The sequence below is a fragment of the Tachypleus tridentatus genome, chromosome 6, assembly GCF_004210375.1.
Source record: "Tachypleus tridentatus isolate NWPU-2018 chromosome 6, ASM421037v1, whole genome shotgun sequence".
NCBI classification, from domain to species: domain Eukaryota; kingdom Metazoa; phylum Arthropoda; class Merostomata; order Xiphosura; family Limulidae; genus Tachypleus; species Tachypleus tridentatus.
In genome coordinates, this window is record NC_134830.1 from 32,206,565 (window position 1) to 32,222,322 (window position 15,758).

At 30.7% G+C, this 15,758-nt stretch overlaps 1 protein-coding gene across 1 annotated transcript; it reads left to right on the forward strand.

The window, feature by feature from the left end:
• The first annotated feature begins 240 nt into the window (after positions 1-240).
• LOC143252197 (gem-associated protein 8-like) lies at positions 241-11,676 on the forward strand. Its single transcript, XM_076503949.1, has 4 exons — positions 241-432; positions 5,998-6,490; positions 7,951-8,007; positions 11,394-11,676. Exons 2-4 carry the CDS (start codon positions 6,031-6,033, stop codon positions 11,594-11,596), a joined length of 720 nt encoding a protein of 239 aa, XP_076360064.1. The 5' UTR covers positions 241-432; positions 5,998-6,030; the 3' UTR covers positions 11,597-11,676.
• The last annotated feature ends 4,082 nt before the right edge of the window (positions 11,677-15,758 follow it).

The window sequence follows — 15,758 nt, forward strand, 5'->3', positions numbered from 1 at the left end:
TTCAAAGATCCCAATTATTAATTTTTGTTTTCTTATGGTAGTATATTATAAAAGTACACTCATTATATTTCCCTTATAAGTCAATGGAAGATAATAAAACGAGATTAGTGATAATTTTTGGGTTGGTATTGGATATATTAAGATTAATGTGGAGTTTTGTTCAAGTCACATATTGCGTTCCAATAACACGCTTTTACATTATACGACCTATAATATTATTATACACATTATTATTATAATTTGTCGAAACCGTCAGGGGAAGCTGTGTACACTACAATAGCGTCGATCTGTTAAAATAAGAGTTAATGATTCCGTTAATAAGTTCAAGCAATTTTAGGTAATTGTAGAAGCGTGATTTAAAAAAAATTTAAGACATTGAAATACCGAAGAACATTAGGATATGTGAGGCAAGTGCACTTCAGAAACGCACAAGTGAGTACAAGACTTCACTATTTCACTTTTGTTCTTGGTCCAACACTAACACTGTGTTGAGTGTTGTTTAATCATTAATACCAGTAATAGTAGTAACAACAATATGCTATGGTACAGGACAAATTGTTCCTAGCACAAGACTCGAATGTGTAGCTAAAGCAAAAACAGTTGATAAATGACCAATTTTGACGGTGTCGGACTTATTAACTAGTTAAAGTAAATAACACTATCATTAATAAAGAATACTGTAAGATATCTGAAATATAGTAAATTTATAGATTGTAGTGTTGATATATAACTTTTGAAGTATATGTATATAACAAAACAGATTACACCACTTATGAACTGTTATCATTATCTGTTACTACTGGTAGCTGTTAAAATAAAATTATGTAAAGTAGCACACAAAGATAAGTCCTACTGTGAATCAAATGATGAAAACAGATTAGTAATAATGATAAATAACTTGAAAATAAATTTAGTTTCTTTCATGTTACAACATTAGAAGAGGTCTGTGTAATAATTTGTTTGAATCTATAGTTTTGGTGACTGTTATTGTTGACACTTGCGTTTGTAAGTAAAGGTTTTATATACAGTGTTATTTTAAAGTATTTAAAGTTGTTTTTTTAAATAATGATTGTTAGTAAATAAAGAGGGAATGTTTTTGTACACTAAAGGTTCAGAGACATTAAATGTAGTATATTTAAATTAACCTGTCTTAATTTCTTACTTTTACTGGGAAGACATGTTTTATTGCATAGTTTGTAAATAATATTATATATATAAGGAAATATATTACTTTATATCTTGGTTTTAATATTAAGGAGGTAATGCAGCAAAACTCAAGAACTAGTAATTTTTAATATTACCATCCTTTATAACTCCTTTTGAATTAATTACAGAGATAATAAGGCATAGCTACAATTTTTAAAAAGATAACTGTCTTTTATAAACTTTTGAGATGTTTGGAAAAAAAAATACACAACTCAATTAAATTTGGAAGAATAATGCTAATTGATAAATTTTGTTTTTTCTGTTACTGTAATCAAGCTTCCAAAAATATCATCAGATGTGTTTATTCTTACTAAACCATTGAATAGATTGTTTAATTATAATTAAACAGTTATATGTACAAGTATGAAAAAGTTAAGTCTATCCAAATGCTGTTTATTGGTTGGGAAAGCAGTTGTTAAAGCTGCTATAAATATAATATGACAGTTGTTTGGTTTGGAGTATCAAATTCAACTGAAAACTTTTAGTGTTTAGAAAATTAAGAATTGTGGAAAATATTGGCCCCTAAATAATTTTTCCAGGGAATATGCCCAGATTACTGGCATTCTTGTTTGGTCAAGTATTTTTAATTGTTATATAGGCAGAGTAAGATTTTTTTTAAGGATTGGTAATAATTATAAAGAAGTTGTATTTAAATTGTAATTGTTTGAAGAAGTATTTGTTTCAGTAAAGGTTGAAAAGAGATAAGCTTCTAGTCTGATAAGACTTGTATCTTTACTGATTTTAGCAAAACATTAATGGTGGCATTGTATGTTAGTTTTCAAAAGTATTTTACAAACTTAAAAACTATTTAGCTGTGATAAAGAAAAGGAAGTAGGTTTTTTGTACAAGAACGGGGTACTAGAATGATAGTGAACTTAAGTCATTAATGTTATGAAGAGAGATGTAGCATGTTGATACATTTTGTCTTCAGCTTGGAAAATGCTTAGATAACCTTTCCATGGCATATGGACAGTAAGTTCATTTAGTGGAATGGAAACTTTAAGAATACAAACTCAACATAAAATTGTTAGTTATCTGCTTCATTATGAACATTTAATGTTAGTTTCTATTCTTTGGAAATTTTATTGATGGATTTGTAGATGTGAAGAACTATACTTGAACTGACATTAATATTATTGCTCATTTTTTTCTGTTGTTGTCCAACTGAATTTTCAGAGTGAAAGGTGTAAGAAGCATGTTTTATTTGGAAACTTGGGGATGACATGCATGCACATTTAATAAAATTAGCAGTAAAGTTGTGCAATTTGTATTTATGATTTATAGGTTTAAGAAGAAGCATAAATTGTAACAGGTGAATTTGATAGAAGGGTGTGAAGGGTACAAGGACTAATGGTTATAGATTTAATTATAAAAAAAAAACTGAATACTAATACTGAAAAAACAGATTTCAGCCTCTGGATGAGGATGATAATGAAAAACAGAATTTTATTATAATTATTATTAGATTCTTTAGTACAGCACATGGATAAAAAAGTTTGTGGGATAAGTAGGAAGAAAAAAGAGTTAGATTATGCTATTCAGGGGTAAGAGTGGATAATGAAAGGTATTACATAGTGCACAAAGGGGCTAATGAGGTAGGGAGGGAAGGGAGATCAAACAAGGTAATTGTTAAGTGCTATTACAAAAAAGGATTGTAATATACTTTTGTCAAAGATACTGCTGATATGTAACTATAGGGATTAAATTATAAATCTGTTACTATGGTTCAATATTAGGCTTAGGTTAATATGCTTGGAAGAGTAAGTTGATTGGTTGATTGAATTTATGGGATTATTTCAGTGGGGAAAAAGGAGCTTTGTGGAATAGGTGGTTTATATTTAAATATGGTTGAGTAAACTGGTTTTTATTGTAATGCTAGAAGTTCAAGAAATAGATGATTTCAGAGTGCTGGTCAGAACAGAGGATTTTGATATAGGAAACCTGAAACATGGCTAAATTTAGAAGTTTATGATGGAAAGAATTTTTCTGAAATACAGGGTTATAAGTTTAATAAGGATAGAGTGTAAAGAGGAGGGAGGAGTGGCTTTATACGTAAAATGGAAGTTTGATTTAAAGAATCAAATCTAATAGCAGAGAGGTTTCAATATATTTGGTTTCAGTTAGTGGTTATTAGGAGTAAAAGGCTTTTAAAGTAAACTGATATTAATGAAAATTCAATAGTCAATTAGATTGAAATTATGGAAAATATTAATTTCAGGAATATAGACTGGGAAATGTTAGTCAAATCATGAGGTGCTTAGATATTCTTCAGGATGTTTCTCTTAATTATTTTTTTAGGGAACTTACTAGGAATAATACTGTTTGTTTTATTGTTAATATCTAATAAATAAATAATTAATAGGGTGGAGATTGGAGAATATCTGGGTGTGCAGATGATTGCTATTCAATTGGATTTTGTTTTGCTTCATTTAAGGATAAGAAAATCGAGACTTGGGTTACAAGTTTTGAAAAAGCAAATTTTTAAGGGATGGGAAGAGAATTACATGCAATAAATTAAACAACTAGATTATTTGAGAATCAGATGTGAAAATATAAAGTAAAAATTCAAGATAGGCATGTTCATTAAGAATGCAAAAAGGGGTTTGTAAGTAAAAATAATTTGGGTCATAAAGGATAAAATTAAACAAAAGCATTATCAGTATAAGAAATTTAAATTCACTGCAGTGGTGAGATATTTGGAGGATGATAAAAAATTGAGATAATACTTACCCAAGGGTTTTAAAAGAAGATAAGGAGTTGCTATTATTTTTTTTCTGAGTTATTGAATAGTGGGCTGGTACTTGAAGATTGGAGGATTGCCAATGTTACTCCTTTTTTAAATAAGATTATAAAAACTGTCCTAATAGTTATAGACCTATTAGCTTTACAATATTGGTAGGAAAAGTTGTTGAAAGTTTGAAATAAAAATATTTTGCAAAGTCAAATAAAAGAGTTTAAAATTTTGTTGAATGGTCAGTGCTAGGGGAAAACCTTGCCTTACCAATCTTTTGACATTGATTGAACAGGTTACTGCTTATGTAAATGTAGTGATCTGGATTTTCATAAAGCATTTGACAAGGTGTTGCACAAAATGCTTGTTAAAAAGTTATCTCTGAAGGTGGGTTAGCTTGGTTAGCTCATTTGACAAGGTGTTGCACAAAATGCTTGTTAAAAAGTTATCTCTGAAGGTGGGTTAGCTTGGTTAGCTCATTTGACAATGTGTTGCACAAAATGCTTGTTAAAAAGTTATCTCTGAAGGTGGGTTAGCTAGGTTAGCTCATTTGACAAGGTGTTGCACAAAATGCTTGTTAAAAAGTTATCTCTGAAGGTGGGTTAGCTAGGTTAGCTCATTTGACAAGGTGTTGCACAAAATGCTTGTTAAAAAGTTATCTCCGAAGGTGGGTTAGCTTGGTTAGCTCATTTGACAAGGTGTTGCACAAAATGCTTGTTAAAAAGTTATCTCTGAAGGTGGGTTAGCTAGGTTAGCTCATTTGACAAGGTGTTGCACAAAATGCTTGTTAAAAAGTTATCTCTGAAGGTGGGTTAGCTAGGTTAGCTCATTTGACAAGGTGTTGCACAAAATGCTTGTTAAAAAGTTATCTCTGAAGGTGGGTTAGCTAGGTTAGCTCATTTGACAAGGTGTTGCACAAAATGCTTGTTAAAAAGTTATCTCTGAAGGTGGGTTAGCTAGGTTAGCTCATTTGACAAGGTGTTGCACAAAATGCTTGTTAAAAAGTTATCTCTGAAGGTGGGTTAGCTTGGTTAGCTCATTTGACAAGGTGTTGCACAAAATGCTTGTTAAAAAGTTATCTCTGAAGGTGGGTTAGCTAGGTTAGCTCATTTGAGAGAAAATTAGCAGATGAAAGAAAACAAAGAAATACTGAATACAAGTTTAGAGAGGATATAATACCATTATATTGGTCATTGGTTGGGCCACACTTGGAGTCTTGAGCTCCTTACCTCAGAAAGGACTTGTTTTAGAAAATGGCTCAGAAGAGGGCTACTGGGATGGAAATGGTATACGAGAATAGGTTAAGATCTCTAAACTCATTTTCTCTTGAAAAAAGAAGACTTAAACACCACCATCAAATCCTCTTCAAGACTCTTGAGAAAACTAGTTAAACAAATAAAGATAAGAATAAGTCCATCACACTCAGATATAAATAAGACTAAGACAGCATTATTTTTCTAACATGATGGTTGATGTATGGAATGGGGTGCCTTCACACATAATGGATGCAATTAATAATGTAAGTGAATTTAGGTGAAAGCTTGATAAGTATTTTAATGATAAGGTTTGGCTTTTATGCAATTGTTTAATTTAGTGGATAGAACAGTAGATGGACCAAGTAGTCCATTTTTGTCCTTTTAAGTTTATGATCCTGACTAAATCTGTTTTTGTCATCTTGTTTGTTTGTTTTTCTTGTGCCTGTATTGACCAGAAATAACCTATAGTTTTCTGAATTATTTAATACAAATGTCTGTAGAGATTGAGATATGATGATGATTCAGTTACAAAAGTTTACATTTTTCTGATATGAAAACTCAATAGTATCATTACTACATTAACAAATATTGTTTTACAGACTTGTACTACAGTGATAAATCTTTATGTAGACCTCCAGTATCCAACAGAAAATACTTTGTAATGTAACTTTCATTACAGTCTTGAAATATATTATTGATATGAATACAACCACAATCTTTCAAGTTTTATAAAACTAGATTTAAAGTTCTCAAGATCTAGATATTATTATAGTAAAGAAACTAAAATTAATTATCTCTTTTCAGTTCAGAGGTTACCACTCCTTGACAGTTAGTAAAATGACTAACTTTAATAGCCCATCCATCAGGAATTACCATCATCTTTATTGCCGATACTGGACTTTTTATGATGAAATGGTTAGTTGGTGCTATCACAACAAAACAATAACCACGAACTTTCGTCCAGTTACAGTAAAACATAATCTATGCAGTTGTTCATTCAGAGATGGTGAGCACTTTGAGTTGAAGAATAAGTGTAAACATAGAAACCAAGAAACTAAGTGTTGCTGTGTCAGATCATCTGTAATTAATTGTAATTACTCAAGCAAGTATAGAAACTGTATAAATTCTAATAGTTCTTCTAGTGATTCAGGAGATTCTCAGACACTTCTTATGAAAGATCTCTCAGAAAACCATGAAAATTCAACAGACATTTCAAGTGAAGATGAATTAGAGATGAAGATCACTGAAGACATGATGGCTTTCTTCGAACATTCTGCCAGACATAAAGCAGAAGTTGGTGAGAAAACTAAATATTAGGTTATTCCACTCAAAACTGTTCAGCAATTAAACGTGAGAAAAGTTACAACTGTATGATTAATTTATAACATGTTAAATATTTTTGGCTGATATGTTTATGCTCCCCATCCTAAAGAAAGTATGTTAGCAGCATACTAACTGGTAAAGTGTATTACTGTTTTTTTTTTTTTTTGTAGATGTAAGTTTAAGCAGCACATAACTTTTGTTATTGAACACTGATTTCTAAACTGTATTTTTGTTTCTATTTTACAATATTGTGAAGTATGAAGAATATTTTTCTCTCAACCATTTTTTTTTATGAGCTAACTAGCGATCAGAAGATCGTTAATATCTTCCAACTGATTAGTCAATGAGCTCATTAATTGGTTAGTACACAACCCCCCTGTATAAAGTCACCTGGTGGGAAAGTGGTAAGTCATTAAATTTACTGATTTGCTGAAATCAGGGACTCCATTCCTTTGATGGACACAACAGATAGCTCAACAAACAAGCACAGATGAACACACACCTCCCATTGAATCAAACAAGTGTGCTAGCTTCATAACTTCTTCAGTCACTACATTATTCTAAAATAGTAGTAACCTTCCTATTTTTATTCATGTTTTTTAAGTACTTATTAAATTTCTCTTGGTATCATATTATAACCTCTTTGGAAGGTTGCCATTTGGACTTTTGTCTAAAACTATTTTGACTAAATACCACCATGCAGTCAGTGTTATGTTTGTTTTTAAATTGTGTAGTAATCCCTCGTTCATCTGTAAATCAAATAAATTGATAATAATTATGTATTAAATCTTACTATCACAAGTAAGGAAAATGTTTCTATTTAAAACATATGATTGCAATTAGGAATAACTTAGTAGGTAGCAAGCAAATTTATTTATGTGTGTTATTTGAATAAACAACATACAAAACAATATTCAACAAATATTTGAATTATCAGTATCTTTTGTAGCCATCCACCATATTCACTAAACAGTTACCTTAACTAAATTCATCTATTTTAAAGTGATTATATTTCATTTGATGAACTAAAACTTCATACTTACATAGTATATCTATTAAAAAAAACATAATAAAATATTTTAACTTATCAGTTACCTGTTGCAACTTTTATTATGTGCCGTTTTCAAGTAAAGCTAACATATTCTAAAAATGATTAGTGCAGTAAGGTTATATGTAATCCAGTGTTTTCAAAGTTTGTATTTTTATTTTTAGTGAAGTGATTGGTATGAAAATAAAGACAGGTCCATGTTATAACAGCTGCAGGTGTCCTGTACAATACTTTGGTGAAAATAAATATTTACAGTTCAGACATATTCTTAGTATATCTTTAATATCGCTTTAAATATACTCTGTCAGTACATATAGTAGTTATTAACATTTTAAATTGTATATATTTTCAGGTTTCTCTATGTAAAACTCATTTTCTTTATACAGCATTGAAAAAACATAGGAATAGCATGGAGGAAGATTACTGTGTGGATCTAGAAAAGTGCAAGTATTTCTATGATCTGGTGAAATTATATCTTGTATGTTTTGTAATAAACCCTCACCTTTTGAATTTATGTAAAACATGTAAGATGTAATTTTTTCTTCTCCATAACATTTCTTGCTTTATATAAAATGTCTTATCACACCCATGAAAATGTGTTGACTCTTTTCTGTCTTCAGTTAAATTTGCAAGAAGAAACATTATTAAAAAAGTATTTAATTCTGTGTTACTGTTTTGGAACTTGCACGAACAAATTTATTAAGTTGTGTTCAGGATTTTGATACATAAAATGTAAGAAGAAAGGTGGAGACAAATTTGTTTGTGGTGTTACAACCTTTTACTTGAAAGTGAAATTTGTTCAATAACAGATCTGATACTTAAATTTTGTTCTTTTGACTTCAGAGTCACAGGAAGAGAAATAGTTTTATTCATCATTGTTTTTCTTTCAAGTATAATATTAATGATCAGTAAAACATTATATTAGTAACATATTTTGATGATTTAGAAATGCATGTATGATATGTATAGGAGCAACATCAAATTAGGCTACATTTGATTCTTTCCCATTACATTATATTTTATGTAGTATTGAATATATCCAGTTTTTATAGTTCTTATCTATGCTGCATTTACAAACTCCCTCCCCCTCAACTGGGTAAGCTCTAAGAACACATTTACAGTAGTATTAACCCTTTTTTGGCAGGCTCATATAACATACATGAGTTCACATATGTCTGTGCACGTTAAGTATTTATACTACAACTTCTGATGCAGTGTGTCTTCACAATATGTGGTAGACTTAGATTTTTTTAAAAGTATTTCTTTTAAAGATTTGTGTGTGAAAATATCGAGTCTGTTCCATTACTAATCTCAGTGCAAAGTGATTTTCATGTTATGATTAAAAAGCTATTATTTGTCCCAAAAATCTCAAGCTATTAATTGTGTAATTTCTAAGACCTCCTTTAAATATATTTCAAACATTTGTTTTTAGTAAAACTCTGTATTTTGTCTGTTATTTTCTTTACTCTAACTATGTAGACCGACCTCATAACCACCATAAAATAATTAGGAAAAAAGTATAAATTATGCTTTTTTTCTTTCTAATAACCACAAACCATAACAAGAAAATACAAATGTTTAGTCTGAACAGCTTAAGTCTTATAACATTACATATTTAATATATTTGTTATATTGGCCTTCAGAGTCGGGCCTGGCTAACAGTACAGGACTCGTACTGGTGCAGTGCACGTGCACTCATGTTACATATCCAATAATATAAAACTGACCTTTACTCTTCCTTGTCTCGACTCTATTTTAGTGGACTATTATTTTGTAATATACAGTCACATTTCAATTGTACATTATATATGCATTACTACTTAGAAATAAGTTATTAAACTTATTTTTCTTAAATTGTAGAACAATTAATAAAGAAGTAAAACAACCAATTCTCTTCTAGTTATGACATTTCTGTTCAGATGCTTCTTCATATTGGTTGCTAAGCCTTTTAAAATTTCACACATGGAAGATATAATTTTTAAGGTTTTATATATACAATTTAATAACAAAAAAAATCATAACTGTACTGATTCCACAAAATTTATCAAAATTAGTAACTAAGCTGTATTTAGGTCTTTCAAAAAAATTTCTAGCAGACTAAAGACACAACCCTACCTCTTTGAAATCTGGTTCAAACGAACAAGGTAGCCTTCTGACATATTAAAATGGCTAAGAAACTACTAAGGGAACATTCTAAGCTGTCAGTTATTTACATATTGTATACTGACATAAGTGTATATAAAGGATCATTTCCAAATGTGGAAAGAGGTGAATAGGGCCACTGTGTTTAATTCAGTATATGATCCATATCTTGGCAAAATGAAAACATTTGGTGTTCTTATTTTATATTCCAGCTTGCCATTGTTGGGAATTTGAGTTTTTAATACATTTGAAATAAGAGACTTGGTATTTTGACATGACAAACACCTAATATGAACCACTGCTGCATTCAACATACCAAGTGACTCACAAAAAAATCAGTATTTGTGTTCTTTAAACAGTTACTTTTAAATTAACTGATGTATAATACTAAAATTTGAAGTGTAATCTGCAATCTGACACAAAATTTATTAACAAATTCATAAAATAGCAGTTCAATAAAATTTTGAATGCAAGTCAACGAACATGATGACATGGTCTTTGATCCATGATCAGTCATGATAGAGTTAACAAGCCAACTTGCTTCCCCTTCAATCAGTTTTGAATGTTCACTTATCAGTAGTTTTGTGTGTGTGTGTTCATTTCCTGTTCATTATTTACTTCTGTATGGATTTTAAATTGCTTTGTATTTATTGGTTTGTTACATTCATTCATCACACAGTTGTCAAATGCTTGTATATTCTTGCTTGTGACATTTAAAATGACTTGTTGATGGATCTAATGTAATATAAACATTTAAGACATTTATGAACTGTATCTGATCTTTTAAAATTTTCAGTTCTGATTGAAAGATGGAATGATGTTTGAAAAAGATGACAAACAATTCCAGAAAAAGGTGGCTGTTTGTTAATATTTTGCCCAGTATTTCAGCTCACTGAACATGTCAAGCTACTGATTTCATATGAAAGTACAATAAAAGAGTATAACAAAACAATGCATGCTGAAATGTACTAAAATTGTTGTCAAACAATTTGGGGTCATTGATCACAATAATAAATGTTCTGTATGGGCCAGGTTTGATATCTGTTGATAGAAGGGCAGTTCAGTTGAATCAGGAGAGATCACTTAAGTTAACTGTCAAGAAAGTTATCACCGTTTTTTAATTTTGATACAATATGGTGTCTTATCATAGGCATCCAGTATGTACTTGTTTCATAGAACATACTTGTGTTACTGCTAATCTTAATGATAAAAAAGCTACCTCTGGATATTATGCAAATTCCTATGTATAATTGTTGAAACACTATTGTATCAAAAATTTAAAGAATCCCTTTTGATTCAGTCTCATGGACCTTCTAATGATAGAAGAGTAGACCAAAATATTTGGTAAAATAAAACATTTCTCTGAAGCTGTTCTTCATCTTTGTTATATATAGATTTTAAGTCTAAACCTGAAAAAGTATTGCAATCAACATTTAGACATAGAGATGCATCTGAGATGAACTTTCAGATAAACATGACTGACTTATAATTAAATTAGTCTGCTTATCTCTGTATGGTAATACTACAGAAGTTTTTGTTTATCAGCATTCCATTTTGACTGTTTAGGAACATTCTTATTTAAGCTATTTACTGACAGATATGTTGTGTGTCTGCAATATGTCATACGTAGTACACAAACGGAAATTAAACTTCTTTAACCACGTTGGTTACTTTCATTTATTTATAGTGTCAGTTGCTGGTCCTCTTCAACGAAGCACACAACCACCTGCAGTTCAGCCCAACAGCAGAAGAATTAAGGAAATGAAAGAACTGTATGGAGAAGCTACACCAACTATTTATGGGATGGAAACTTCTTTGCAGTTAACCTTTGATAAGTTCTGTGACTTAAAGCAACCTAAACTTTGGCCAAACATACCTTTAAAATTTTAAGCTTTACTTTTTTTTTGTGAATAAAAACTAAAAATATATATAATCATCTTCTTGCTTTTTGAATAAAACCTTTTTCATGACATTGTTTTAAGATATTTTTAATTGTGGTTTTCTTGAGGAACTGTGGTTGGTTTTATTGTACTTAATTTTAAGTTCTAAACAGAAGTTCATAAAGTTTCTCCAACTAATTGGCTACAGAACTGAAACATCATATTTTTGTAAACAAGGTGAATTCCATGAAAAAATATTAATCTTTATAAATGCCATCAGCAAAGCTTCAAAAGCAATTCCCATTTTTTTCTTAAGAACAAGTATAGTTTGTTTTTCAACCCTTTGAGTACATAAATGTATTTTGGGTGAGTTTTCAAAAAGTGTTATTTATCCACTAAAAACAAAGTTTGGAACTAAACCTATTTTAGTGTGTTTTTTTTCAATATCAAACTCCACTAGTTGCACTTTTGCTCAGAGATGTACACATGCCTGGTACAAGGGGGTAAAATTCAAGATTTAAAGTATCCAACTGTCACGCTATGAGTAAAATTTTCGTGGCACTTTTTTGGGTTAATGTGCCTGTTGTACCAAAAGACTACAAATGTCAAGTTGAATAAATTGGATTATAGCATCAAAAGGGTTGAACAAGAGCCATTTCTTGCAAATTTGGAAAGAAATAATAATACATAATAATGCATGAATTAATGTAACAACAAAACGTTAAAAAAAAACTACTAGTTTCAATAGGCTGTCCTTTTTCAATATCACTACCCTAAATATGTCAAATTTGGCCTGTTGAAACTAGTCAGGATTATGTTTTGTGCATTATTACTTTGGTTGCTATTATTAAAATGTTTTTGGTATCTTTTAATGTATAACATGACATTAATTCCAAAATAGATGAGAGCTTCACACAGTTTTCACCAAGGTTCAGTAATACACACATTTAAAATAAAAAAGATACAAGACAGATTACTTTGCGAGTTGCATAAAAAGTGCAACTTCAAATGGGCCTCCCAGTGGCTCATGGTATAAAATTGTTGGAATTCAATCTGCAATGAGCACAGCACAGATGTCTTGTGCTTACAGCAAAGAAAGCCATAAATTGGTAATTGAAAATAAGTTATTAAAATTTGAAACTTTTTTGTATTTATTTATAGAATTTGTTGATTCTTTCATCTTTTATTACTTTTAGTGTCAGTTACTGTTTCTCTACAGAAGAGACAATAGCTCCAAATTTTCATACAGTGAACAGCCATGAAGCTATCATACATCACTAAGAAACAAATTTATGTTTGTCAATGTGAAAAATACATCAGCATGGAAATTGCATGAACTTCAGAATTTCAAAGATTATGGAATTAATTGGCAGAGGTTACTGGGTAATAGTGAGATTTGTAACTGTGAAAAATTAAGACTTCGTTGATATGTGTGTACAAGCTGTAGGAGTAGCCCAGAAGACACACACATTGAATAGTATTCCAAACTGTCATAAAATATAAATACAGGAAAAATACTCCAATCATCAGTTGAAAAACATATTGATGAAACATCAGGATGTGTTTGTAGTTAAGGTCAGCTTATGAGACAACAGTCAGAGTTAATACTGGGAACAAAACCCATAAAGAAACCCTTATGAAGACTGTATTAATTGTCAAAGCTTTAGTTGAGCAGAAGATTCACCAATTATTTGGCTAATAGGATCATTAAAGAATCTCAAATTGGCTGATCTTGCATGCTTGCAATTAACAAGAAAGGATACATCATCTCATTGATTTTCAAAACATGAAAAACTAGGTGAGGTAAATTCTCCCTTACAAATAATTACATCTATATCATTGACAGGTACTGTGGAGTTGGTAGCTGGTTACAGTAAATAAAAGGTGTACAGATTCAGCAGAAAATCCACATTTAGAACAATCATGTATTTTTGTGAATTTAAACTAATACCTTTCTATCAGCTTGTACAACACTTCTGTAACTTCTAGTGATGAAAAAAGGCTTGATTATTAAGTCCTACTCAAGAAAAAATGTTTAAGTTGATGTTTAGATAAGTTTTGTAATTTAAATCTACCATATACACACTGATGAAGGGGGATTAGAAGCTAAAAACAAGCTAGGAAAAATTCTTAATTGTATAGAATCTGTCCTGTTATTGAATCTTTCTTCCATATTACTGCTTTCTCTATGATCAATATCACTGAAACTCTGAAACTTCCTGTGCCCATGGGGCTGAGCCCTGAATATTTTAAATAACAAGTGATGCCTGTGGTGCTTTTAATAAAAATAAACTGTTGCAAAACTTCAAAAGTCATTAATGGAGACTCTAGTGCCACTGTACTTTAAAACCATAAAAGTTTTTACTGGGCACAGAAGTGAGTAGTAAAAAGAGTTTTGTCACAAGTCAAACTTTCAAACCTCTAATAAGAACTTTTGAATGGAAATGATATGAAAGAACAATATTTAAGATTAGATTTTAATTTTAAAACAGGTCAGACCAGATTCAAATCCTAGTCCTACCGTTGTTTTTCACTTGAAATTTAGTGTTAAATATTGTTCTTTCACTGTCTCCTATTGGAATCTTTAAACCTGGGATAAGAAGTACCATGATAGAATAAAAGCCATACAAGTGAAAACTGACGGGTGGAAAGTCCACTTGGTCAGCGAAATGGTGAAATACTAGCCCTGCTATCAGGTTCTACTCCCAAAAGTCACTTTTCACTTAAAACGAATGTTAACTTCTGGCAGCAGTAATTTTTGTGCAAATAGCATTACCTATTGAGGAAGTTCATCTTGAGCATTGTCCATAAAAAGGATTAATTTTTATGATTGTAAGATCATCTGTATTTGAAAATTCAGTTTTTGACTTGTATAAAAATGGAAAAACTGTTATGATATCAGATAAAGAAATTTCTTTTCAAAATTTATCCAGACCCACAACATAAAAGTTGGCATCATCTGTCAGAATTATCTTCATGAATAATGTGTGTGACATAAAAGTAAGAGTAGAAAAAAACATCTCCCTGTGTGATACAGGAAATAGTGTAAAAATGTAACTATAAGTTAGATATTCAGGATGAAAACTACCTATAGTTACTGTAACAAAGATTACAAGCTGAGGGACTTGCATTCCATGCTGACTGGATCCAGAACAAAACGTTGACTGAAGAGGATGTACTGTACTGACATCCATTACAGCTTGTAAATGAAGATTACAGTGAAGAACATTTGGTACTGCCACAAACCCCATGGAAAGAAGTGTAGAAGCTGGTGCTCTAAACATGGTTAGAAGGACACCAAATTATTTAGCACAAGAGGTCATGGTGGTACATACTGTTTTAGTTTTGTCATGAAATTTGAAATGAAACAAACATTTCTTCAAGTTCCATTTGTAACAGAGATGATGGCCAGTAAGTAAAGAGTTTTACATATTATTATGCAGGAACTTTTAAGTAGTAACTGAACAGCAAACAACTAAATAAAAGTATTACCAATATAAAACTAAACTCTAATAATAATAAGTTTGTTGAAGTAGATTGCCATGAAATAGACAAAAACATCCCTGAAATAGAGCAAGGTTGTTGTTTGCTCATTTGCCAAAGCTATATGACTTTCCACACAGTGCTTTAATTGGAAATTTAGTTTAGTATGCCAAGTGTTATTCATATAGATCAGAGGTCAATATGTTGTGCATCACTGTTTACCACTCATATTAGAACATCACTGTTTCCTTCACAATTTGACTTGAAAGAATCAAAAGGTCAATGATCAAGTTTATCAATTCACTGTGGAATAACAGGATGACAGCTGTCCATCTGATGATGTTGGTTGATATGATGATGCATGCCCTGCTGCAAAGCACCTTAACTATGGACTCTTCAAACAAGAGTACACTGAGTGATTATTAGACTAACCATTTATGTCAACAGCTAATCAAGGTCACCGTGTAGAAGAAAGGATGGATACATTAAAGTAGTGTGGGGAAATCAGCATCAGTGAGGTGAAAATCTGTACATGTAGCTTTTATACCAACTGGAAATTAGACAGATACTGAGCTTGAGTTAGATTGGCCCCCTGTCTTTTAACAAACAAAGATAGTAAATTATGAAATGAAGCACTTTTGCAAAGCAAAAAGTTTTACACTGAAAAAAGAAGTTGAACACACACACAA